The sequence below is a fragment of the Marmota flaviventris genome, chromosome 1 (assembly GCF_047511675.1).
Source record: "Marmota flaviventris isolate mMarFla1 chromosome 1, mMarFla1.hap1, whole genome shotgun sequence".
In the NCBI taxonomy this organism is placed as follows: Eukaryota; Metazoa; Chordata; class Mammalia; order Rodentia; family Sciuridae; genus Marmota; species Marmota flaviventris.
The window spans coordinates 105,406,947-105,434,874 of NC_092498.1; the positions used below are offsets into that span (position 1 = coordinate 105,406,947).

Below are 27,928 nucleotides of genomic sequence, written 5' to 3' on the forward strand. Positions count from 1 at the left end.
GGACCTTATACAGTAAAGCTGCTTTTACCATCATCAGTCTGGGATACTGGTTAGCTAATTAAAGGCACTGACAACCTTTTTTTTTTCATTCATTTGCGTAGCAATGTGTGACATTTCACCCATCCTTAGACCTCTGACTGTCTTCAGAGCTACCTCTCTGGGAGGATGAGAGCAAAGTCACAAAGGTTAAAGATTGATACAAGGCTGTTTCTATTTTTATCACCAAATGGGCATAAAGCCTGGTGATTAAGTAACTTGAATAGAAATGAAAGTGCTTGTCTTGGACACTTATCAAAGATGAAAAATGTTAGCCAGCAGAAGCTGTCCCGGACTGCAGTCCATAAATAGAGCCAGCCTAAGGTTGGAGGTGCACAGGTTCTGCACTGGGGATTCTTTACATGTACAGAGAGGGTTGTGAAGGAGACTTGTGAGATCACCAGTCTTCCAGGCAGGTTGAGGTCATCCCCAGGGAGCCCTGCTAAGGGAATGGAATTCATAGCAATCTGCTTTCTGACTTCAGGCATCAAATCAGTGGTCTCAAAGCAAGTTTTCAGTGGTTCAGTCTGGAGTGAGGCTCTCAGGTGAAAGAAAATGTTCAACATGGACGATTTTATTGAAATTCAGGAATGTTGCCAGAGTAGAAGTAATTATATTTTATTAATAGAGTTGTTTGAAATGATAACCCTGTGAAACAGCTGTTTTCTGAGAAACCAGTACGGGGAGTCCTGTGGATGTACTTGTTCTGTGAGAAAACACAGCATCTGATTCCTGAGGCGGACATGACATGGCTCTTTTATAGACCCTGCACCTCTGTGAACTTCCATGTTTCTGGCCTCCGGATCCAGTTCCAGCAATTAATGTTCACGGCCATGAGCTGGAGGCCACCAAACAAACCAGCAGCCCTGTATACCACTGTGAGAGACAGGCATTACTGCCATATCCACTTCACAAATAAGGCAGTTGAAATCTGGATCTCTGAGACCCTATGTCAAGGTCTTGTGACCAGTCCGTGGCTGAGTCAGGACTCAAATATGCCTTGGGCTCTGACCCTTCTTGGAGTTTTCTGGGTCATTTGTTCTCTACTGAAGGAGAAAACAGGAAGGTTATTGTTAGTAATTTTTCCAACTCTTAATTTTTTCAACTGTCTGTGTACAAAGAGAGGGAAATTAAAACATAGTTATAGGAGAGGAGGTGGTTGGAGGGGGTTGGTGGCTCAGGTTTGCATTGTCTTCTCCAAGACTCTCCAGGTGGGTTACTAGGCTTCTTATGCTGTCTTCTTCCCCTCTGAGCTGCTTGGCCATAGATTCTGTACACTTGGGAATAGGTTTTATTTTATAATATTTTAATCAATGAAATAGTATACTTGAAAACAAGCAAAGAATATAAACATATGGTTCAAACAAAGAAAACACTCCAAGATGACTTTCAAACAAATGAAAAGTTGATCAATCTTACTACAGAAAGAGAAAGGTAAATCTTAATAATGAGCTACACTCAAATAGGATGTCATATCAAAGTGGGAAAGGCCTCAGGTTGGACATATTTTGTTGGTTGATGGTATTTGGCTGGTGGAAGTATATTGGTTTGATGTCTTTGAGACCATTTTGGGATTATTTATCAGTATTACAAAGACATGTAAGGCTAATAAATTAATTAGTTAATTAATATAATTCACACATAAAAGTAAGAATATATATAGTGTCATAATTTGTAAGCTCTAGGGATGGGAACTACAGTAGGGAATTGGTTAAATTTTGCTACATACATAAAGTAAAAACTAAGCAACTTGTTAAAAAATGAGTTAGGCTGGGCTCAATGCTACACACCTGTAATCTCAGTGACCCAGGAGGCTGAGGCAGGAGGATTGCAAGTTCAAGGACAATCTTGGCAATTTATCAAGGCCCTAAGCAACTTAATGAGACATTGTCTCAAAATTAAAAAATAAAAGAAAAGAACTAGGATTATAGCTCAGTGGTAAAACACCCCTGGGTTAAAACCTCAGTACCTCCCTAAAATGAGTTAGATATAGACTAATCAACAAAACTTACTGTTAAATGAATTTTGGGCAAGATGCACAAGAATGTGGGTAGTCTGAATGAAGAAAAGCAATACAGTGTCTGCACCTGTTTTAAATATATGTGCATGACCTCAGGGAGACACCCAAGGAGCCAACAACAGTGTTTCCTCTGTGTTTGGAACTAGGTTCCTGGGGGAAAGAGTAGGAAGGGAGACGGCATCCTCACTGACCCTTTTAAATGCTTGAAATTTAGTACAGGGTATGGAAAAGGTGTACATGATGAAATCCCAGAACGTCTCTACCTTATTATCTCCTGTTGTTTTGCATTTGTGTCTTGGATTGAGGACAGAATTGAGCACTGGCATCCTGGTGTGCTGGCCATATTTCCTCTAGGTGTTCCACCCAGCCATATTTTCTGTGTGCAATAGTCAAGGTACAGGCTGCTTTGTTTCTGGAACCACGGAGCAGCCTGTTTCTTTTCCTCCTACTCATCCACTCACCCATCCATCCATGCATCCAAGATGGTAAAGAAATGTGCTTTTCTAGTCTGAAGGGGGTTGAGTGGTAATAAGAGATGCTTCTTCCCTGGGTTTTGCTCTTACTGATTCTGGAAAAGTAAGAAGGAAACTTTTTCGTTTCTTTTTTTACTTTGAATAGCTTTAATTTCCAAATCCTAAAATTCTTCTGCCCAATTTCCCTTTGAACAATAAGCAAAAGGTCTGAGAGGGAAGTGGGTGAGATAATAAGAAAATAATGGATGCAACAGAAAAAAATAAAACCAAAACTGATATCTCATGTTTTGACTCAGTAATGTTTTAAAATTTTTCCCTCTATATTTTAAACAATTATAACAACAAAATAACTGCAAGTAAGAGGGAAAACAGCCATTTTCTAAAATTAGCAGTTAGGAAGTGGTGTATAGATGAGAAGAGAATTCAAGTCATTGGATCTCCTAGTGAGATGAAAAGAAGTATAAGACTTTAATCATGCGATATCTGAGAATCATGAACCATTTTCAAGTGGGACTTAGAAGTCTGATCTTTATTGGTTTTCTGTCATCTTGTGAAGGTAATCAATTAAAAAATAAGGTTAATTCAAACATTTATATTTGATGATTTTCAGTTTTTATTTATCTTTATCTTTGATGCTCAAATTATCCCATCTGTGGTCAGTGGGCACCTCTTCAGTTAGGCTTACATATCCTTTAGGAAATTGACTTTTTATCTTGAGGTTATTGAGGTTACATGCACTTGTAAGAAATACCCCAAGTGCCCTTCATTGAATTTCCTAATGGTAACATCTCACAAAACTATAGTGCAATATCACAACAGGTGTTCTGACATTGGTAAACTCACTGATTCCAGAGTTCCCTAGTTTCACTTGTGCATATGTGTGTGTGTGTGTGTGTGTGTGTGTGTGTATGCCTATGAGCATTGAGTTTTACTGAAATCTCATCATGGTTTGTGTATCCACCACTAGAACTCAGGCAGAACAGCTATCACCACAGGGCCTCTTATGTCATGTTTTTATGGCTGTGCCTCCTTTGTCCCTATAGCACTCTTCTTCTGGTTCCTGGACTCTGAAAACCACTAGTCTGTTCTGTATTTCGTCATTTCTAGATTGTCATATAGATGGAATGAGATGATATGTAACTGTTAGGAGTTGATTTTTTTCACTTAGCAGAATTTTCTAGAGATGTATATTGTACAGATATTAGTGATGATAATATTTGGGCCACAATTTAACAGTTTTTTTTTTTTGGTACCAAGGATTGAATCCAAGGTGCTTAACCATTGAGCCACATCCCCAAGCTCTTTTTTTATATTTTATTTAGAGACAGCATCTCACCAAGTTGCTTAGGGCCTTGCTAAATTGCTGAGGCTGGCTTTGAACTCAGGAGCCTCCTGCTTCAGCTTCCTTAGCTGCTGTGATTATAGGCATGCACCATTGTGCTTGGCTACAGTTTAACCATTTGCACATTATATGGCATCTGAGTTGCTCCAGATTTTGGCCATTGTGTCCTCTATTTCTCTGTCCATGCTCTTTTTGTGGATTATTTGAATCTTTCCCGAGATTCCCAATTCCACAAAATGGTTTATTTATAGTGGTTTTTGGGTGCATCTCTTTGCAGTACATTCTTAGAGGTGGTTCTGTTTATTGCAGTACAGGTGTGACTTTTCACAGTCTATTGGTATTGACATTTTACCACTATGACTCAAGTGTGAGAACCTTATTTCCACTAGGACACCTTACTTTTTCATATTTCAGTACACAGATGCTCCCTGACTTATTATGGGGTGATGCTCCACTAAAGCCCCCTTTGTAAATTAGAAATATTCTCAATTGGAAATGCAGGAAATATACCTAACATCACAGCTTAGCAAATTAGGACACTGTAGGGAATTAGTTGTTTGTCCTTGTAACTGGGAGCTGTGGTTCACTACTGGTCTCAGCATCATGGGAGAGGATCCTACCACATATTGCTCACCTGGAAAAAGATCAAAATTCAAAGTTTGAACTATAGTTTCTCCAAAAGTGTGTCACTTTTACATCATCATAAATTAAAAAAAAAAATTGTTTCAAATCCCGGTAATTTGGGGACCATCTTTAATTGTCCACTCTCAAAAATGTCATGATTTTTCAACCATTCAAAAGAATTTATAAAACTTATGAGGAATAGAATACTAATGCTTAACCGAATTTCTATTTTTTCAGTTATTTTCCCTTTGGTCTAAAATTATTTCCCACATTTCCTTTTTGTTTGAGAAAACATTTCAATATTTTTTAGTTTTCCTTCATCTGAGAATGTCTTTATTTCCCCTTCACTGCAGAAAAATATTTATACTAAACACAGAATTTGTAATTAAAAATTATTTTCTTACAGCATGAAAAAATACCAGCTTACTTCCTTTGGCTTCCGTGATGTCAGATGACTTACCTGCTAACCATCACATTGAGTTCCCTATAGGTAGCATGTCATTTTTCTCTGTTGGCTTTAAGGATTTTTTTTTGTCTTCAGTGTTTAGAAGTTTAATTGTGGTGTGGCATGGTGTAGATTTCTCTCAGTTCATTCTATAGTCATAGGGGTTTATATCCCACAAACTCTAGGAAGTTTTTCACTCATTGTTTCCTCTAATAATCTTTCTTAGCCCATTCTGTTTCCCTTTTGCTCCTGAGACTCCAGTGATACCAATATTGAATCTTGTTATTGTCCTACAGGTCCCTGAAACTCACATTTTTAATCAATCCATTTTCTCCCTATTGCTCAGGTTGGGTGAAGTGTATTGATTATTCCTCAAGTTCATTGATTCTATCTTGTCATCTCCTCTCTTGTTATGAGACAATGCTATGAGTTTTTATTACTGTTGCATTTTTTCCAGGCCTTTAGTATCCATGTAGTTCTTTTATGACTTCTTTTTCTTTAGTGAGATTTTTCTACTATTTCATTTTTTTAAAGTGATTTGTAATTGTCAAAACATTTTTACTGTGACTATTTTATAATAATACTAGCTATATCATTACAGTGTCTGATTTATTTTAATAATGGTGTAAATTGATTGCATATATATATGTATACACACACACATATCTAGTTTTTTGAATGCTGGGTGATTGTTAATTATGACCTGGGCATTTTTAAAATTTTTAATTTTTTTTTTAGTTGTAGATTGACACAATACCTTTATTTTATTTATTTGTTTTTGTGTGGTGTTGAGTATCAAACCCAGTGCCTCACATGTGCTAGACAAGTGCTCTACCACTGAGCTATAGCTGCAGCCCCATGACCTGGGCATTTTGGCTATTATATTAGAATACTTTGTGCCTTATGAAATAACCTTTTATTTTTGCAGTTATCATACTTAGATTTAATACACAGGTCTTAGCCTACTTGTAGACTGTTGCTCTAATAATGGTTTAATTTTCATAGTTTCCATGGTGCTGTTTGGTCTATTTGATTTATGTGGTACTTCAGGAGCTCCTATTACTCTCTGATGCTGCTCCCTGAGGGACAGATAGGTTTTCTCCAGCCCTGAGTCTATATGCCTCCACATGGAGGACTGGAGTGTTGGGAGGTCAGAGAAGGAGAGGACTTAGCAGGCCAGGTCTTTGTCCTGTGAGGAGTCCTCCTACTATAGGGGCAGGGAATGATTCTAGGCTCTGCCATTTGTGGCACAATAACCTTTGCTGATGCCTCAGGCTGCTCAGTGTTGGGGGGGGGGCTTGTTGTGTCAGGAGCTCTGTGCTGGTCCACCCTAACATTCCTTTCCCCTCCCTGGGGGAAATAGAGTCATTTCCTGGCTACCTGTCATTAGTGGATGTCCCAACTCACCCTCTCATTGGTCTTATGGGGCTGACCTCATGTTTTCTGTAAGACTCCAGTCCAGTCAGGCAAGAATGAGCCTGGTTGGCCTGCCCTCTGTTGCTGGGTTGTTGGTTGGGAAATGCAGGGTCTGGGGCAAATTCTCTTGGGTAGAGCTCATGACTCCCTCTTGCTATGTTGCTTCTCCCATCCTGAGGTCAGTGAGCCAGATGCTGTCCTTTTTCTTCTTTAGAGCTCTGTGGAGGTCTCTTGCATTGCTTCCAAGGTGTATGGGGTACTTAGAGATGAGAGCAGGGAGGAGTTTACTGTATCTTGTCTGGCAAGACCTCTTCCTAGATTTCCTAACATGACTTGAATGGTCTTTTATGGCCGTCTTGCTGTCTGGTACAACCCCAAGCTCTTGTTGATCTGGAATTGGACATATCCCAACAGGTTCTAATTTCTTCTGAAGGCACAGGCATTTGAAAGTCACATTCTTGTGGGTACAGAGACTCACCAGACGGGTCATTGTTTCCAGACTTGTTCAGTTGACACAATCACCATATTGTTGTGTATGAGGGTTTTCTATAGCTTATTAGTAATTTGTCATTTTAATCTTAAAACACATTTTGCTGAGATTTAAAAATATATGATCATAGATGTGTATGTTTTAAGTCTTTTCTCACATCTGTTATCTTTGTTTTCTAACATTAACTATTTTGTTAATTATTTAAATTTTAATGCTTTAAAATATTTTGAAAAATTAACATTAATAGCTTATTATATTTATCAATATTATTTTATGTTAAATGATTTAGATGTATCTTAAGATTTCAGCAAATATTAAATAATTGAAAATTCAACTTTCCAGAGATATTGTGTTATTTATTGAGAGGAATATCTCATGTACTTAATGTTTATCTTTTTCTTAAAGTAATTTATTTTTAAAATTTATCTTGGCTAATTGCTTCTTTCTGCTTTCCTTACATTTCCTGTACTATTATTTTATTGATATTTTAAATTAATGCTTTTTTGATTACCTCTCACTTTTTTTAATAAACAAAGACTTTTAATTTTAGAAACAATTTTTTTTTCTTTTCCTTAATTTTTTTTATTTGATTGATTTTATTTTTTAAAATACATGACTGTGGAATGCATTACAATTCTTATTACATATATAGACTACAATTTTTCATATCTTTATATATAAAGTATGTTCATGCCAATTCATGTCTTTATACATGTACTTTGTTGTTTTTTGCATTATAATTTTTATTACACATATATACCACAATTTTTCATATCTCTGTATATAAAGAATGTTGACACACAATTTGTTTCTTCATATATGTACTTTGGATAATGATATCCATCACATTTAACTATCCATGCTAATCCCCAGCCCCCTTCCTTTCCCTCCCACCCCTCTTCCCTATCTAGAATTCATCTAATCCTCCCATGCTCTTCCTCTCTACCCCACTATGAGTCAGCCTCCTTATATCAGAGAAAACATTTGGCATTTGTTTTTTTTGAGATTGGCTAACTTCACTTAGTATTATCTTCTCCAACACCATCCATTTACCTGCAAATGCCATGATTTTATTCTCTTTTATTGCTGAATAAAATTCCATTGTATATATATGCCACATTTTTTTATCCATTCATCCACTGAAGGGCTTCTAGGTTGGCTCCACAGTTTAGCTATTGTGAATTGTGCTGCTATAAACATTGATGTGGCTGTGTCCCTATAGTATGCTGTTTTTAAGTCCTTTGGGTATAGACTGAGGAGAGGGATAGCTGAGTCAAATGGTGGTTCCATTCCCAGATTTCCAAGGAATCTCCATACTGCTTTCCATATTGGCTGCACCAATTTGCAATCCCACCAGCAATGTATGAGTGCACCTTTTCTCCCCCACATCCTTGCCAACACTTATTGTTGTGTGTCTTCATAATAGCTGCCATTCTGACTGGAGTGAGATGATATCTTAGAGTAGCTTTGATTTGCATTTCTCTGATTGCTAGAGATGATGAGCATTTTTTCATTTATTTATTGATTAATTGTATATCCTCTTCTGAGAAGTGTCTGTTCAGATCCTTGGCCCATTTGTTGATTGGGTTATTTGTTTTATCAGTGCTTAGCTTTTTGAGTTCTTTATATACCGTAGAGATTAGTGCTCTATCTGATGTGTGAGGGGTAAAGATTTGCTCCCAAGATGCAGGCTCTCTGTTCACCTCAAAGATTGTTTCTTTTGCTGAGAATAAACTTTTTAGTTTGATTCCATCCCATTTATTGATTCTTGGTTTTAATTCTTGTGCTATAGGAGTCTACCTTTCACTTTTTAATTTTAACAAACATAAGTGAATCAGAATTTTGGTTATATCCAATATATTTTGATAGCCAATATTATTATCATTATTTTGTATATATTTTTTCTAAATAACTTTTTGAAATTCATTATTCATAGTGTTTTAAAATTTCAATTTGTTAATTTAAAAATTGTATGCATTTTGAATAATTTTTATGTACAAGGTCTTGTGCCAAATGAAAATGTTAATTCATCTTAATATATACAACAGTTCTCACTTCTATTTTTCTAGAAGGCTAAAGTTGACTTAAAGTTTTCCTCTATTTGTTATAGTGGCTGCTCTTCAGCTCTTAGCCACCAGAAGATTCTCCTAGTGACCTTCAGGAGATAGTGGTGGACTCTCAAACCCTCCTCTATGAGTGTGTTTTTGGCATTGGCACTATTTTCAGACTATTATTAAATATAATAATGTTACAGTTGACATTTTCCTGGATACAACTTTATATTGTATTCAAATTATTTTGTTAGGATATAATATTTTTATCTTGAAAGAAAAAGATGTGAATTCTTTTATGGATCTGTGACTGTGCATGTTTTTATGATGCCAACTTATTTTACAAAAGTCTTATACCAGTGTGCTCAGCCAATAACAATAAAGGAATAAGTGCACTAGTTTTACTCTATCTTCCTCCGTGTCAAATATCATAAAACAAATAAGTGTATCTTAGCTGAGAACATATTTTTCAGGGGGAAATGTAGACAAGCATTGTTTTATTTGGTCAGTATGTACTGGGGCTGTATGCTGTACCCAAAAGATGGTCTACTACTAGAGATAGAATGCTGAACAGGCAGGAAGTAAGAGATGGGAAGAGCCAAGGATAGGGGTCTTGAGAGTTCTCTTAGGAGCTTATGGAGTGAGGTGTCAGCCAGTCTGCAGGGGAAATGGCAGGGCTTTGCTCTTGTGACCATGTGGTATAAAATGCTTGTTGATCTTGTAGTTGCTACAGAGCTGGAGATTCATCTTAATGTAACAACTAATTAAGAGACATATTTGAATGTGCTTAATTTTGCAGGCTAATTACACTTTTTATTTTGTGGAAAATCTAAAAATTTTATCAGAAACACTACTGAAGCTATCAAGTCTTTTCCAGGGAAGTGGAAATGGCCAGATGTTCAGCCAACTGCAGGTGAGTGGTGAGTGCCTTAGCCACTGAGGCTGTCAGAGCTGCCTGCTAGAGTCTGTCTGAGACATTGGAGCAGCCCTCTAGAAGATTCTACAAAGTCCTATCAGGCATGGTTTTCCCAGATGAAGAGTGGAATTGACATAAGATTGGATTCATGTAAGAACTTCTTGTGTCTTTCCAGTGTCTACCCATGCAAAACAGTGCTATTATGTGAATGATGAATAATTTGATAATATTTACCAATTCCATATTAAATTTATTTTAAAGAGTTTGCATTCTTTCCAATTACAAATCTATTTTTTGTTATCATTTCCTAAGATTCTGTATTGACAACCTAATGTTGACAAAATAAGTGGGTTACGATTTTAAATGGCTTCTTCAGAGTGCGACCATCATTAACTGCTAAACAGATAGTTTACCTAGTAAATTTTTAGGGAATTTTTGAAATCCTAGCTTATGTTAGATCTGACCAGAGAAAATAGGTCTGCATTTTGGTTCATGTTTGGTTTATTTTTTACCTATCAGACAAGTAGTTCAGGTTGTGGAATGCAGAGCCAGATCATTTGGGTTTGAGTCCAAATTCCTCTGCATTCCACCACCTGTGTGATCTTGTACTTGTTGCTGAACCTCTCTGGGCTATGGGCCTCATACTTGCGAAATGAGGAAATAATAGTAGCTATGAGGTCTAAGTGAGATGGGATATGTAAAGCACTTGGAAATAAGGTGTGACACGGAGGAAATACTGCAGTGTGATTCCAGGTCCTCCAAGAAGCAGATGCCAAGGTGAGATTCTATGCAAGAATTTTATTATGAGAAATGGCTCTTAAAAAAAGAGGGAGCTGGCAAAGTTTTTTGGCAAGGTCATCTCCAACAGTGATGCAAATCAAACCTGGACAGAAGGTGGGAGGTATTCTGGTCAGCCCTGCAATTGAATGAATACTGGGCAAGGCTGTGAAGGAGCTGTGGAGATAAGGCTGGTTATCAACAGAGGAGTCCTGGGTCCCGAGTCCCAGTGGCTCCTAGGAGTGGGCCTACCATGATGGTCCTTGTCCAGGAGCAGTCTGTGGAGGTGCAGAGTCCGGGCAAACCGGTGCATGCAGAATGCAACAGTGGGAACTTGGTCCCTTCTGTTCCTTGGAGTTGGAGGTCTGCGATGCTCATTTTTTAAATTCGCTCAGGTATATTCCTTAGCTATTATTGTATTGTTATTCTTCTTTAATTTGTTTGCTCATGGATTAAGTTGTTAATAGATCAGCAAACTTTTTTTCTGCAGTGGTTCAGGTAGTAAATAGTTTAGATTTTGATAAGGACTCTGCTGCCACTGCAAATGGTGACACACAATATTATGTGAAGTGCCAAGCTGACAGTATGCAAAGAACCTTGATGACATAAAGATGTAACTAACCCTGCCTCAAACACTGGGCAGCTCCTTTGGAAGTCTGTAGTTCAGCTGAGTGCCGTTTATTCCGTAGTTATGTCAGAAATTACAGTCACATATCCAATCACCTGAAGAACTTTTTATCTTACAATGAATCACATAAGTTTTATCCGATTTCTTAGCATTGGCATCATGTTCAGGGAGAGCTACCAGTGTCTGTAGTGAAGTCCAAACTTGGTTCTGCCACTAGATGGAGGTGTTGGTGCCTTTAGGCGATGCCCATGATTTAGTCCTGTTTTCCCCATCAGTAAAAGGCAACAGTAATTTCCGCATGGAGTGTCCCTGAGATTAAATGACATAATGTATAACAAAGTACCCTGTATGTTATCTGGCAAATAACTAATATCCAAAGAAAAAAGATAGGATTTTTTTAAAAAAAGTACAAGCACTCAGATTTCATAATAAAGTCTTGTCATCCTCAGACGTAATTAGGTAGAATCATCATGTGAAGTGAAGCAAGTATGAGGAATGCAGAAGGTACATGCTATTTGAGAATTCCTAACATGAAATTCCCAAGTATGAGCTTATGTGGGGCAACAAAGCGTGCATAACATATAAATATTCTCTAAGGAACTAGTAAATTCCAAAATTAATCTCACTTTTTCATTCTGGTATTCAGCCTCAATATCAGCATTTTTTTTTTTTTTTTTTGTCAGATGTTGGATGTAGACGTACAATGAAAGTAAATGCATGCTAATTTCAAAATCAAGATGCAAACTTTCATTAAGGTGATGACAATCATTTTGGAGAAATCTCCTTAGTAAAACCTTTGACAAATGGGATAGTGTTAGAGCCACTGATAATGGGAGGACAGTGGTACAGATGATGCAATGAACGTTTCTTCCAAAGATGAGGATTTGCACATTATAGGCTTAAAAGAGGGCCGAGGAAAAGTCAGAGTCCTTCTTCAGTGTTTTGGATGATCCTTTTTTACAACCAGTCTGTGGAAAGGTCATGTGAAGGAAGGGATCATATAGAAAGTAAAGGATCTCCACATAGCTCCATTAGAAAAATTTGCCCAAAAAGTCACTAATTAATTTATTTCTCATTTTCAGTATTAGCACATCACTATAATAATACCCTAAAATTTCATAATCATTACTTTGGTTTTTCAAGGTAAAGACTTAATCAAATGTTAACTCCTTATTTATGTGATGTTTTAGAACTTCTCTTAAAGTGTATTTGGTTTGCCTTTTTCCAATAAGATGAAACATTGAATAAGTCTAGTAGGTTATTCAATAAGGAAACATGAAACAATTATTTTTTTAAAACTCTACCATTTTCCTTTAGGAAGCGCTGAACAACAAATTCATAAGAAACTTTGTAGACAGCCAGTTGAACATTGATGTGGACAAACTCACCGAAAACCTCCAGACTTATGGTGAGTGAGCTGATGCACAGGTCAGGATTCATCTGTTCAGTGACTCTGCCCTGTGGGTCTTCCCCTTTGGTCATGAAGTTTCTGGGTGATATTTCCAGGTTACTTGTCCTTTTGGTTTCTATGTTCTTATCTGTAACCTGAAATGCTTGAACTAAATACACTCCAAAGTTTGTGCATACCTGTAGTTTTCTGATTTGATGATTCAGGGTTTGACTTGTAAAGAACTTAGTTAAAAAGGAAGGCTTCTGATTAGAATGAAAAAACTCTGAGTTACAAAGCAAGTGTATGAAAAAGTTAATATTGAGTTAATAGTATATTGAAAGCAGTTGCATTGACTTGAAAATGTGGAAATCAGATTAAAAAAATCTACCAATTAGCAAACATTTATTATACTTCTACTACAGTCCATGAATACATTTAGGTGTTTCACAAATAGAAGATACAAAGACAGCAGGTCCATGCAGGGATCTGGAGAGGAGTGTGAGCTATTTTGGTCCCACAGCACTTTGCAGAAGACGGGATGCCCATGCTTAGAAGCAGTGACAGTGAGACAGAATCAAGACTCTGTTAGGAATATGACAAGGGGCATGTCAAGGGCATGCCAAGGTCAGTAGCCTAACCCCGCTGGGGGACCTGGAGACAAGAAAAAGTTGTATGTCAGTTTTCTGGTTCTGGTACATTGGCATTCTGCTTTGTGCAAGGGACAAGGCTCAGATCTGCTTGAAGCAAGTGGCTTAGAAGAAGGCAAGGTTTTCTATTAGGCATAGTACTTCCCTTCTATGAAAAAAGTATTTGGTGAATGTACCACTTAATTAAAGTTAATAATACAGGTTGAGTATCCCTTGCCTGAAATACTTGGAACTATTTGAGATTTGGGATGTTTTTAGATTTTTGGAGTATTTGAATAGGCATAATGTATTAGCTTGGGGATAGGACCCAAGTCTAAACACAAAATTCCTTATGCTTCACGTATACCTTATATACAGTTAAAAGGCACATGATAATTTTAGTGATGCTTGTAAAACTACAGCTTTACAGTATGGAATTTTCCACCTATGGTTCATTTCAGCACTCTGAAAGTTTCAGAATTTGAAGTATTTCAGATGGTTTTATGATTTTAGGATGCTTGATCTGTATTGCAAAATAAATGTCACTGCCTAAATAATATTTTCAATTAAAACATTTTTTTTGTAAAACATGTCTTAATTGAAAAGCTTATTCATAACAAGGCTCCCATCTTGTGTTGTTGGAACCAAAGATTGACAGAAGTCCAAGAGACTTTTGGTCCAGAACACGCATGGTCTCATCCCTTTGCACCTGCAGTGGTGTGGATGTTGATTTGGTTGTCTTACAGTATGCAATGTACTTGGGTCCCATTTGTTCAAAATGCTGCTGCTGAGAACCAACTGTTTCAGTCAGCTATTTTAATTCTGTGACTAAAGGACCCAACTACAACAATTATAGAGGAGGAAGAGTTTATTTGGATGCTTATGGTTTCAGAGGTCTCAATCCATAGACAGCCGGCTTCATTCCTTGGGGCTTGAGGTGAGGCAGAACATCATGACGGCAGATTGTGGCAGAGGGAAACAGCTCACGTGGTAATTCGAAAGCAGAGAAATAGAAAAACTCCACTCTTCAGATACAAATATATACTCTAAAGCCACGTCCCTGAGTCCCACCTCCTCCAGCCTCACCCCACCTGCCTTCAGTTACCACCCAGTTAGCCCCATCAGGATTAATTCACTGACTGGGTTAAAACTCTTAGGACTCAATCATTTCTCTTCGGAACCTTCCTGCAGTGCCTACACATGAGCTTTTGGGGGATACCTCATATCCAAACCATAACAACAACATTGCTTTTGAATAGTTTTTTTCTATATATAAACTTATATTATAAAATTAAGAGGAATTCAGAAATTCAGACATTTCTCTACAAGTATGTGGGATCCCAAAATGTGAGATTCACATGGAAGATTCAGATTATGAAGTAAATTCCTTCCCCTGTCCCAAATTTGGGGACTGAAGATCCTCTTATCAGCTAGGAGGGAATGGGTTATTTTCCAAGTGACACTACACAGCCCTTCATGAACAAGCACAGTGTGAAGACAGGCACCCTGCAAGGCTCTGGTTGTGGAGGATTGATCATAGAGGAGAGGCAAATCTCTATTCAGTTTTTGATTTTTGTGATGCTGAGGACCTTATGCATGCTAGGCAAGTGCTCTAACTCTGAGCTGGACCCTGCACATCCCATTTATAACTCCTTAGCTAAAGAATTCACTCACCTTTCTACATACATCCTTTTAAAATTTAGACCTTCATCATACATATATTTATTCATCCTATAACCAGTATCTGGAGACTGCCCTAAAATGACTATTTGAAATTATATTGATGCAATCCCTGGGAATGTTTTCCTACCCACTGTGTGAATTTTATACATTATCTAACTTTATTATTATATTTTTTGCTTATCATACAAGCAATATATATCTGTCATAGAACCATTACAAGATACAAATAAACCAGAAGAAAAAGCCACCCTTCATCTCATCAAAGATAGCTATTGTAAAAGCCTTGGAGTTCTTTTTCAGACAGATTTATATGTACTTACGTGAGTGCAGGTATGTGCATTTTGACAAAAATGATCATATTATCCTTATCATTTTTAAAATGGTTTGTAAAAACTCTATTGAAAAGGTTCTTCATATTCAAAACTATTGACTTTGTTACCAAGAGTGTTCTGAGCCCCTTCCCTTCCATTTTTATTCCTGAGTATGAACTGCTTTAAACTTATTTAGTGATTTCTTCTGGATTGGTTATTATAGCCTTAAATGATATGCCTATAGTAGTCTTTCTTGATTTATTCATTGTAGGAATTATCAATTGATTTCCTGTTCTGAAGGATGGAGATTGAGTTCTGCATCACACCATTTCCCCGCCTGGTTGCTCCCACTCTGGTTATATGACCATTCTAGTTGTAATAAAACATAATGACTAGATAAATATTGTCCTATGAAGAACTAGGCTATGCATGATAATGAAATTTCCTTTTTTACAATGTTCCCCCTTTCCTGAAGATTCTTGTTTTCTTGCTTTTACATGCAACATTTGTTCTTCCTTACCCTGCCCCCACTGTGCCAATCTCTTCTTTATGTTTAGTCCTTCTGTCTATGCAGACAGCTGGCAGAGCCCCTCCCTCCCTCCCACCCTTGCAAAGGCAATTGATCCTTCTGACCATCACTGGGCTGCTTTCCTGGGAATTCTTTGCTGTCTGGGCATGAGCTAACACAATTCCTGGGGTCCACATCTTCATTTTTATTTTATTTCCATGTTGTGTTGGCTCATATTCAAAAATGTCATCTGAAAGATGGGTGCAAAAAGGAAAAAAAAATCGGAGTAATTTTACCTAGCAGTCTCATCAAATCTGAAGATTTGGTGGAAATATTTTATTCTTGATTTTTTTAAGAACAATGATTTGTGTACTCTCTCTCTTTCCCTACCCCCCTTTTTTATCAGTCTTGTTAGAAAATATCAATATTTATTAATATTTTCACAAAAATATTTGATTTATTGCATTATCTATTTATGTTTATTTTCTATTTCATTAATTTTGGGTCTTTTCTGTATTGGCCTCATCATTTTATGATCTTTGGTGGTTATTTTGTTTTTGTTGTCATTTACCAAGGATTAAACTCAGAGATGTTCAACCACTTAGCCACATCCCCAGCTTTTTTTATATTTTGAGACAGGGTCTTGATAAGTTGCTTAAGGCTTTGCTAAGTTGCTGAGACTGGCTTTGACCTTGCCATCCTTCTGCATCAGCCTTCTAAGCCACTGGGATTAGAGGTGTGTGCCGCTGTGTCTGTTTTTTCTTTCCTTTTTTCCAAATAACTCCTTGAGTTGGATACTTATATTGTCAATTTCCATCCTTTTAATCTTTTCTATATTAATACATATTATGTTATTATATATATGCACATATATATGATTAAACATTTCCCTTTGAACATTGCCTTAAATGCATCTCACAAGTTTTGATATGTTCCACTTACCTTATCAATTAAAACTATTTTTTTCATATCTAGTATAATTTTTTGTGTTTTGGGTAATTTAAAAGACTATAGTTTCTACATATCTGGATTTTCTATTATCTTTATATCTCTGTTTCACAGTGGTCAGGGAATGTACTCTATCAAAATGATGACATTTGTTTCAAATCTCTTGAGACTTGCTTAATGTCTATACACATGGTTAACATTGGTTTCTGCATACAATGGTTCTGCTACTGTTGAGTACAATCCTGTGTATCCTGTGTGCTTGTTTTATCAGTTATTAATTTTCCATTATGATTGTAGATCTGTTTCTCCTGTAAGTTCTGTTAATTTTGGTCTTATATATTTTGATACTGTATTTTATTTTCTTCTGAGAACATATATGAGATATTTATATTTCCCCATTAGTATTTCAATTCTTCCTTTCCTTCCTTTCTTTCTTTCTCTCTTCTTCTCCCTTCCTTTTCCCTCTCCCTCCTTGTTTCCTCTCCCCAGTCTTTTTTTCCCATTTCTTCCCTTTCCTTTTAAGAAGTTTTAGTATGACTTGATTTGGTATTTTTTTTAAGAGAAAAATTGCATGGTTTTGTAGCACTTCTTGAATCAGTGGCTTGATAGCTTAGGGAAAAGTTGTGGCCATTATGTGATAAAATATTTCTTCTGACCATTTCTCTCTGTCCTTTTCTGCAACTCTAATTAAACATGACTAAAATTTTTCATACTATCCCTATTGTTCTTGTATTCTTTTCAATGTTTTCCAACCTTTTATTTTCTCTCTCTGCTTCAGCTTGTGAATTTTTTTGCCAGTTTTCTAATTATTAATTCTCTCTTTAGTTGAGTCTTATTTGATATTAGACATTCCCATAGAACTTTTTTTTTAATTTCAGTTATTGTATTTTCCATTCATATTTACATTTTTTTTAAAAAAGAGTTTTTAGTTCTCTACTAAAGATTCCTCTAGTTCAACCTAACTTTTAGAAATAATAATCATATTTTGAAGTGTATGTTGTGAACTATAACAATTTATTCTTTTTGTGAATTGTTTTTAAAGTCTATTTTTTCTCTTGTTTTTTGATTATTTAGTTTTATTTCTAGGAACATTAGATATTTTTTCATTAAATATCAGGCATTATCTATAAAAAAATTATCTATCTGGATCTCCAGATAGTGTTAACTTTCTTCAGATAATGTCATTTTGCTCTTTCTGGCAGAGAGCTATGGTAGGCCCACTCTCTCTTCTTTAAACAGGACTGATTTATAGTTTGCTTTTGTCCCTGAGTAGCTTCCTTAAGATACTACAACAAAAGCTGATATTTACCAGGGTCCACATGCTGTGTTGTCCCTGGAGTTAAAGCTGTATTGGGATTGCTGGAGATGAATCTTCCCAGTCCTTGGTGGTATCAAATAGCAGACATTTTCCTTTTCTTGCCAAAGATCTTGGACCTTCAAGTCTTTGGTACCTTGGTAGCTTTTTAAAGACTTTATAAAGATTCTTAAAATGTCATTTGTATTTTCTAGTTTTTCTTGGTAGAAAAATTTGTCAGGGATAAGTTGTTCTCTGTTACACTAAGCAGAAAGTTCTTCAATAATATTAAATTCTTTTAATCTAAAGACTATCAACCTTTAATTAGGGGAAATTTTCTTGTCATTATTTCTGTGATATTTTTACCTCCACTTAAAAGATAAAGTCATTTTTATCTTTAGGGTTATTGTTGTTGTTACCATTTTTTTTGTTGTTGTTGTTGACTTATTTTGAGTTCTTTGAAGAATTTTCTTACCCATTGATGTTAAAATCTGACTGGACATTTTTATGTAAGTGGAAATTATTGTGATTCAGTTTAGATCAATGATTCTCAGCTGACATTCTCCAGGGTCAACTGGCAATGTGTGGAGGTTGTTTGGGTTGTCACAGCTGGTGAGATGTTACTGGTATCTGATAGGAAGAGGCTCGGGTACTACCAAACATCCTACAATGTGTAGGACAATCTATCACGATGCATTGTAGGCTCAAAGTGTCTGCCATGCATGGATTAAGAATCATCCCCTTAAAGCAATAGGTTGGAGTCGCTTGTTGAAAATGATTAGGTTCTTAAATTCTCCAGTCTGCTTTTGCTAATTCTTGCTATGCCAAGGATCCTTAGTTATAATCATTGGATGGAAAACGATGGCCATCTTTTATTGTTATCTGGAATTTGAAACCAAATTATAGCAGAATTTCATACTATGTTAACCTATGTGTGAACTACAGGATTCTTGTCTTGTTCTGTAGGACTAAGAGTGGGCCTGTGCATCTTTCTCATGACTGCTCTTGTTCCAAAGGCCCTTTATGTTCTCCTTTGTCCCATATCTTACTGCATACCATAGGAGATGGAGTGATCCAAGAAGACAAGGACTCAGTTTCAGGCTCCTGGGGGTTCATCCCCAGAGTCCTGTCCTCTTCATTCCACCCTTTTTTCCTCAGCAGTGTTCTTTAATCCTGCAGGTTAGAGAGAACACAGGAAGTCTCCACAGTGAAAGCACATGCAATTAATACCTGACTACATTTTATCAGTCAATACATAGTACAGGAACTGTTACCCAACAAGGATATTGCTACTTTCTTCTCAGAGGAAGGAGATCAGCATAGTATTCCAAGACCCAGTGAGATTCATGAGCAGCTTTTGCTTTCATTCCTAATTATATATGTGTGTGTGTGTGTGTGTGTGTGAACCTTTATTCTTGATTTCTACAAACGATTGCTTCTAAGACACTCTACAGCTACCAAATTCACAGTTGCTCAGTCCCTTATATATAATGGTGTATATTATAACCTATGTACATCCTCCTTTGGATTACTTATAATAACAAATAAAATGTAAATGCTATGAAAATCCTTGCACTATATTGTCTAGAGAATAATTATAAGATAGAGGTCTGCACACGTTCCGTGCAGACACAGTTTTTTTTGGACTACTTTGGATCTGAAGTCAGCTGAATCCATGGATGCAGAACCAAAGACATGGAACTATGGGCACAGAGGACTGAAAACACACACACACACATGTATTTTCCCACCTCTGTGTTTATGCCTTCCAATTATACACATGATTCAGCTTCTTAAGACCTTGTTTAAAAAGCAGCTAGCTTTGATTCCTGCCCTGGAAGACAATTAAAGCTATACTATATATACTGAGGTCAAGCCACTCTTTATTGCATTTAACATCCAGATCTACATGCAGATAAATTTTTTAACTAAACTTACAGGGAAACATATTTCGTAACAAATGGTCAGCATTTAACAATGCAATATAAAGATACCCTCCGTTTGATCCATCCTATAAAATTTAAAAAACTCTCCAACTCTGCCTTAAAAATTCAATTCCCCAACAATGGATAATGTATTCTTTGGTCTTTTCTTTTTTAAAAAATTATTTATTTTTTAGTTTTTTAGATGGACACAATATCTTTCATTTTTATGTAGTGCTGAGAATCGAACCCAGGGCCTCACGCATGCTAGGCAAGCACACTACCACTTGAGCCACATCCCCAGCCCTGGTCTTTTCTTTTTTAAATGTTCTGCTTAGTTTCATGCAGAGGAATCAAAAATAGGTAATTTATACATATATAACACACATACGTACATATATGCATAAAACTTTAAGTTTCACAACAATCTCATGGGGATAGTTTTGCTTTACTCATGCTATAAATAAGGAAACTAAAACTTTGAAAGACTGAATAACTTTTTGATGTCAGACATGGAATAAATAGAAGAACTGCTACTGGAGTGGAGCTGTGTCTTGTCAATTTTGCAGCACTCAGGTGTCTTATGTTTTGATGGCTCCCAACACTATCATTGCACATAAGAATATCCAAGTGTTGCTCTATACTCCTACTATTTAGAAAACAACAGAATCTCCAAGGGAGTTTTCATTACAGTCACTGCATAACCCATAAATACCACACCTTGAAGTAGCATTTCACAGCAAAAAAAATGACATCTCTAGACCCTGATATGTGGAGACTATAGCAGGTGCCAGGCAGGGTACCAGACCTCATAGAGAGTCATGGAGACAATATGATGAATTGTGTACAGGCATCACTTTTTCTTCAACATTTGGGGGAAATTGGATAAATAATTTTATACTAAATTAATGGGGAGTAGACTAATGCAATATATTTTTTCTCATATGCACCAATGTCATTTCACAAAAATTTTACCTTGTAAAGACTTATTCAGGATCTCTGTTGTCTCCTTGCATTTTCCACCCCTGTCCTCTCCTTTTTCACTAGTGTCTGCAGTGGAAATTAGAGAGGTCAATACTGCATGCTGGGGTCACCAGCCAAGGGCAGTTTCAGACACATGGTACCATCTTGGAGAGGGACATAGAGGAACTACTAATGTCAGTTTTATTCCTGCATCAGCCAAGCCAGGCCAGCGTGCAGCCATCTATCTCTCCAGAACAGATGAATGGGAACACTGAACTTTCCATCTTGGGTGAGGTGGGTGTGGGGTGGGTGGAAGCCTGAAAATCCACCTGCCACCCAGAACATTGCTTAAATCATGCCATGTTACCTGAGCCAATATCCGAGACTTAGAGCAAGTTAAAGGCAGTGTGTTTTTTTCCTGTGCCTCTATTAGAAATCAATTTTATATATTAATAACTGTGATACTGTGGAATTTTGGTTGCATGCTCACTCTGTACCAGACACAGTGAGGATAAGATGTGTTACTTGCTTTATTTAATTTTACCTTAAGATTATTATAATTACAGGGTAGATTATGATCATTCCCATTTCATAAACAGGATGAGGATTAAACATCCATAGCTGCCCATTGGGGAGTGGTGAGCAAGTACTCAACTCTATTTGACACTTAGACTAGAAGACCCAGACAGCAAAGGACCTGTTTCCATATCCAGGCCCAGGGAGCTCCATAACTAGAAACTGTTGAAACCAGTACCCTGTGCCTTTCTGTCCAGTGAGGAGGGTCTGGTACTAGGCAGGGAAGGGTGTATGGAGGCCAGAATAGACCATAGCCATCCTTTTTAGCATTCCAGGTCAATGCCAAGGCCATGCCATTAACTCTGAGGCTCAGAACCTCTCTGAGGGCTCCCAAGATGTTCTGTGGTAGGCTCCCTCCCATTCCCCAAAGTAGAAAATACCTTCCTAGTTGTGGGGGCTTCAGGACACAGAGAGGTGGAGGACCCCTGACTTGGGATCCCTCTAGTTCCTCTCTGGTTGCATCATCCAAACAGGCAAATATTCTTTCTAGCCCTAAACCATAAAAATTGTTGACTGTGAAACTGTTGAGAAATGAAAACTGCCAGTCAATTACATGTCTCCATGTTTGATGCTGTTGGACTGTAGCCTGAGCTACTTTTCTCTTATGGGAACAAGTTGTAACCTCGCTTTTTATAGTGCTTTTGGAGAGGCTGTTCCAGAAGCTGATGTCCACCAACTGCTTGAGACTAGAATATGCAGGTCCCCATAGCCAATGCAGTGGTCATGGGCAACTAATAGCTATTCTACACAGTGATTTTATTCATGTAGTTTTATGATTGGCTGTGTCTTTTTTGGCATATTTTCATGTATGTTCAGTTCTTTCCAATTCTCTTCTTTATAAAATCCTGAGTGGGGAAAGAGACTCTCTCTGGATGTCATGAGGGAGAGGGTGGGTGGAGCCCCTTCTGCCGTGAACATCACACCAACCAGGTGAGCATTTTTCCAGAACAATGGGGAGAAGGCGGCTTTCTCTCAGACATGCTTTAAGAGTGGGAGGCACATATGCCCTCTGTATAGTGGCCTATGACTTGGGGCTATGATGCATCATCTGCTAGCAGGGCCTCAGACACAGCAAACTGAAAAGCTCTGTTCCTACCCAACCACTCATGTGTTCTATGATCTCTCAGGATGCCTTCCCTCCCCAGGTGTGTTCTGTGTATTCATTCTATACTCTTTTTTGGGGGATGGGGTGTACTGGGCATTGAACTCAAGACACTCGACCATTGAACCACATCCCCAGCCCTATTTTGTATTTTATTTAGAGACAGGGTATCACTGAGTTGTTTAGTGGCTTGCTTTTCAGAGGCTGGCTTTGAACTCATAATCCTCCTACCTCAGACTCCCCAGCTGCTGGGGTTACAGGTGTGCACCACTGCACCTGTCTCTTTCTATACTGTTTCTATTCTATATTCTTTCTTTAGGTTCCTTTTTTCCCAAGTACTTTCTGAAACAGAGTGAAAACACACACACACAAAAGCAAAAATCCATCCTTCACCCCAAAAAATAAAAAAACAAGACACCTCAGCATTTTTCCCTGAAAATGTTTAATATTCAGCTTCTAGAGCCAAGATGTTGCTAATGCAAATCTCTTGGTGTATTTCATTTCCAATGTACAACTAAGACAGAGGGTGTAGGAGGACTGTGTTTCCTCAGTGCCAATACTCATTGATAATTTTTTTCTGTAAAATTAATAACATAAAGTGACTTTCACAAAATACCTGCTGCTTCAGAGGAGTCATACTTCTTAGAGTTACTTGATCCAAGTTGGAACATCAACTTTTTTTTTTTTTTTTTCTGAGTTCTCTGAAAGATTTTCACCCTATTCTTCATAGACCTTTCCATCTTTGTTTATTTTGTCTGGTTCTCACTATCACAAATTTCCTTGGGATTTAATCTTACCCTTTTGTTCATCAACTTTTTTTTTCCTTTCTATTTAGATGCATTGGCATTATAGATAACTTATATAAAAAGTGGAATTTACAGTTGGCAAATAAGTAGCAAATTTTGCATATGAACAAAATTTCACTCTTTTGAAAAATTTTGAATGAAGGAATTCATATTCATTTTCAACTTTGTTTTTGCAATCCCCTATATGTGAACAATAAGGACTGAGGTGAAACAGAAGTTGATGTGTTGTAATCTGTTTACTTTCCTCAGGAGGGATGCTAAACAAGATGTTTAACCATGTAGGGGCTGGACGCTTCCGTTTCTTGGGCCAAATCTTGGTGAATCTCTCTTCTTGCGCGGTATTGGATCGCTTCCAGGCTGTGGAGTCAGCTGACATCCTGGAAACTAAAGCCCATGAACTCATGAAGAAAAACAACTTCTTGGCCAGTAAGTAAGGAGCAAATATGTTCACAAGGGCACTGCCTCTCCAAAATGGTCATTTTGCATATTTTTCCTTAATGTTACCTTATGTTGGCTCTAAAAGAAAAGGGGTCTTTTCCAGATAAAACATAAATAAGCAGAAACATACATCGAGTTAATGGAAAGCTGGGCTTCATGCCATAATAACCAATGACATTTTCAGCATCCTGAAGAGAATGCAACTTGATGTATCTGTTTTACTATTTTTTTTGGACATTATTTTGTGGTCACATTTTTCCTGGCTGAAGTTATGCTTTAATTTCCTCTATAGTCTTTATTTTTAACATAGTATCTTGATATCCTGGCTAGGGGAAAAAAGACAGTTGTCAATTAGATTCCATTATTATATGTGTACCTATTCAAGTTAAGTATAATATATCCTTTTCTATTATTTTTGAACAAAAAATTATTATTATTTTTATTAATTTTGGTGCCAGGGGTTGATCCCAGGGCTTTGTACAAGCTAAGTTCATGCTGAACCACTGAGCTACATCTCCAGCCTCCAATTATGTATTTATTTTCGTGAGGTTTTATATTTTTTGCTGGGACCACCATGGTAAAGTATTATAGCTTGGGTGACATAAGCAATACAAATTTGTTCTGGAAGCTGGAAATCTAAGATCAAGACAACCAGAGAATGGAAATGTTGCACTCCATTTGTGTACGATGAATTGAAATGCATTCTGGTGTCTTGAACAACTAAGTAGAATAAATAAAAAATAATAAATTAAAAAAAAATTAAAAAGACATTCATTAGTTCGTTTTGAAGATAGTGAGGGACAGATCTTCTGTAAATGTCTTTCATTGGCTTGTAGATGGCTATCTTCTTCTATAGCTTTATATAATCTTCCCTTTATGTTGTCTCAGTGTCCAGGTTTCCCCTTTTCATAAAGACAATGTTATATTGAACTTGGGACCACCCTATAGGCCTCATTTTATCTTGATAATTCCTCTCAAGATGCTGTCTCCAAATGTGGTCACATTCTGAAGTCCTAGGGGTTAGGACTTCAACATAAATTTTGGGAGAACACAATTTATCTCGTAATAGGGTTTTGCATAAAATGTAAAGGACCCATGTAACATAAGACAGAATCCATATACTTGAGTTATGAGTGCTACATAACCTCAGAGGTGGATTCTGTGCCTCCAGATGCATCTTCCACTTGAAGAAAGGAAGGACTGATTACTTGAGAAGGCTCACACAATTTTTCAAATCCTCCCTCAAATAAAATACTATCATATGTCACCATAGCATTGTTTTATTAATAAAGATAAAAAGGTATGTTGGACTGGGAATCAGGTCTTGGATCAAGTTTACCACACATTGCTTGTGGAACTGAGCCTTGATTTTGCCTTCCTGGGGTTAGAGTCTCTTCCTGTAGGCGTAGGAGGCTGTGCTGAAGCCCACAATCCACCAGTCTTCCAGTATGAGCAGTGTGACACGTGTATGCCCCTACCTAAGTTGTGATGATGATTTATTTTTCCTTTTCTGCCACTAGGTGTCATATTCAACAGTTCCTTAGTCCGCAGGAGAATCAGATCGACATCTCTCAAATTGCCACCCCATGTCACATATACAATTCGGACCAGTGTCTTACACAGCATGAGAACAGATATGATAAAAAACCCTTCTTGGAAGTTCCATCCTCAGAGTCTACCAGCTGATGGGTTCAAATATAACTACATCTTTGTCCCACTGCAAGACATGATTGAAAGAGCCATCATTGAAGTACAGACTGGCCAGGAAGCCCTGGAGCCGACCACTCAGACGCAGGCAGCCCCCTACCCATGCCACACCAGTGACCTGTAAGTAGCTATAGTCAAGCCAAGCTTTCCTCCAGTGTCTACCTGCAGGGAGAGGAATTTTGCATTTGGAAAACAGAATAGAGAAAAAGATCCTTAAGCTTTTCTATAGTCATCTCAAAGAGATTTATTTTTAAAATCCACTTTTCCTATTACTTTCTTAAGGCTGTTTTTTTTTAAATATACTTGAGCTATTTATGTAGAAATATGATGGGTAAGATACATTTAGCCCTTTGCAGCCACAGATTCAACCAACTGCAGACTGAAACAATCTTTGAACAGAAAATTCCAGAAAGTTCCAAAAAGCAAAATTTTAATTAGGCATGCACTGTACTATATGCTGAATTCTTGTGAATGAAGTGACATATAGTCATCATATTTGGTAAGACAAGTAGAGATGATTTAAAGTACATGGGAGATTGTGTAAGTTTTATGCAATACTGCACTATTTTATAGTGCAGACCTGAGCATCTGTGGATTCTGGAATTATCTTTAACTTTGGAAGCAAACAACTGTGGGTAGACAAGGCTTGGAGGAAAAGAATACAAGCTCAGTTTTACATACTTAATTGCTTTTAGAAACAAAGAAATGTTAAAAAGAGATTTCTTTTAAAAAAATATTTACTTTTTAGTTGTAGTTGGACACTATATCTTTATTTTATTTATTTACTTTTATGTGGTGCTGAGGATTGAACCCAGGGCCATATACATAGCACTGAGTCACAACCCCAGCCCTAAAAATGAGATTTCTTTAGGAGGCTGGCTAGATCCAGTTGGAGGTATTGGTTTAGAGTCTTTACCGTTTCAAAGGTATTTAAAATTCAGATTAGATAGCCTTACCATCAGAGGGGAGCATAGCCAGAGAAACAAAGAGGGCCAAGACCAATGGCGTCCCCCACCGCCACCACAAAAAAGGTCAGGGAGGAAAGGAGACTGAGGTAGGAGGAAAGCTTACGGAGTCCTGGAGGCCAACCAGAGGAGTGACTCCAGCAAGGTGGAGTGTTCAAGAATGTGACTCCTGGGTAAATAAGATGAAGGGGGGCAATTGACAGGTAGCTTCAGAGGTAGGTATGTGCACCACAGGGTACTTCACAGAGAGCAACTTCACAGATGTAGTGAGAATGACAACCAGACTGAAGTCCACATAAGAGATTTGTAGAAGTAGAATGGGAGCCTGCATCCAGATAGCTCTCAGGAGTTTTTCTATAATAGGCATAGAATGGAGGGCAATTTGAACAGAAGATGTGCTCTTTAGAGAAATATGTAAGATGCTAATGGTTTAGAGTCTTTACCATTTCAAAGGTATTTAAAATGCAGATAGTCCATTACTAGGGAAAACTGAAAGTAATAAAAGAGGTGGGGAAATTGTGTTCTTGAATAGTTGAGAGGAGACCTCAACAAGTGCAGGAACTGGCTCATAGGCAGAAACCTAGCAATTCATCCATGATTACAAAGTCCATCTATTTAAAAATTCCCCAGCTTCCTTGAACCCAGAGCTTACAGAGCTTTCTCTCTCTTCATGTAATGTCTATCATTAACCCAAAGACCCACAGTTTTGAGAGGCCAGCGTTGATAATTATTAGGTTGATACTGTAGAGTTGAATAGGGAACAGAACTTTGTGAAATTTAATGTTTTCATCAGTCCCATGATTCATGGGTGATTATCATAAGGACAGTTTTTTTTAATTGACACACAATAATTGATAAGGACAATTTCTGATTGGAGCTATATCATACTTCATGAATATAAAGGATTTCAAATGTTAATCTATTGCCTCAAAGAGCAAGTCCACTAAGAAGGTTTTCAGAAAACAAAATCCACAGCAATACTCTAGAATTCTTTTCTATGAAAAAAGAATATTTATTTCAAAATGTACCTATTATTTCTACCACAGCTTTTTTATTCCTTCAACTTACAGCATTCTGGATTTGGGTCTAAGAGAAGAAGAAATTGAACTTTTGGGTTCTGAATGAACGATAGCTCCCAGAGTCCCAGCATCCCAGCATCTAGACTTGGAAATGTCTTGGGGGGCAGGGGGGAGTGGAGAATAAAGGGTTTACTGAGAGTCATGCTCACAATGTTGGATTCCTGCTTTAAAAAAATATAAGCTTGGTCCACAGCAGACACATGAGAGGACCTTTTGTTATATCCATTTTATTTCTTAACCTTGCACTTTACTTCCAGAAACCTTAGTAAGCACCTCTTTCCTATTTGTCCATATCCATTGTTCCTAGAAGTTCACATTCCTGGTACTCCCAAGAGATATTAGAAGCCCCCCTTCCCTACCCAGACTCTGTTCTGTTCCACTGAGTGGGACCT

At 37.3% G+C, this 27,928-nt stretch overlaps 1 protein-coding gene across 1 annotated transcript in view; it reads left to right on the forward strand.

Annotated features, from left to right (window-relative positions):
• The window catches only part of Abca13 (ATP binding cassette subfamily A member 13), a 437,088-nt gene that overhangs the window by 123,046 nt on the left and 286,114 nt on the right, over positions 1 to 27,928 (forward strand). The window contains exons 28-31 of the mRNA XM_071608614.1: positions 9,697 to 9,810; positions 12,536 to 12,626; positions 23,597 to 23,773; positions 25,306 to 25,612. Of these exons, the coding sequence (XP_071464715.1) occupies positions 9,697 to 9,810; positions 12,536 to 12,626; positions 23,597 to 23,773; positions 25,306 to 25,612 (689 nt within the window). The remainder of the gene's footprint in view (positions 1 to 9,696; positions 9,811 to 12,535; positions 12,627 to 23,596; positions 23,774 to 25,305; positions 25,613 to 27,928) is intronic.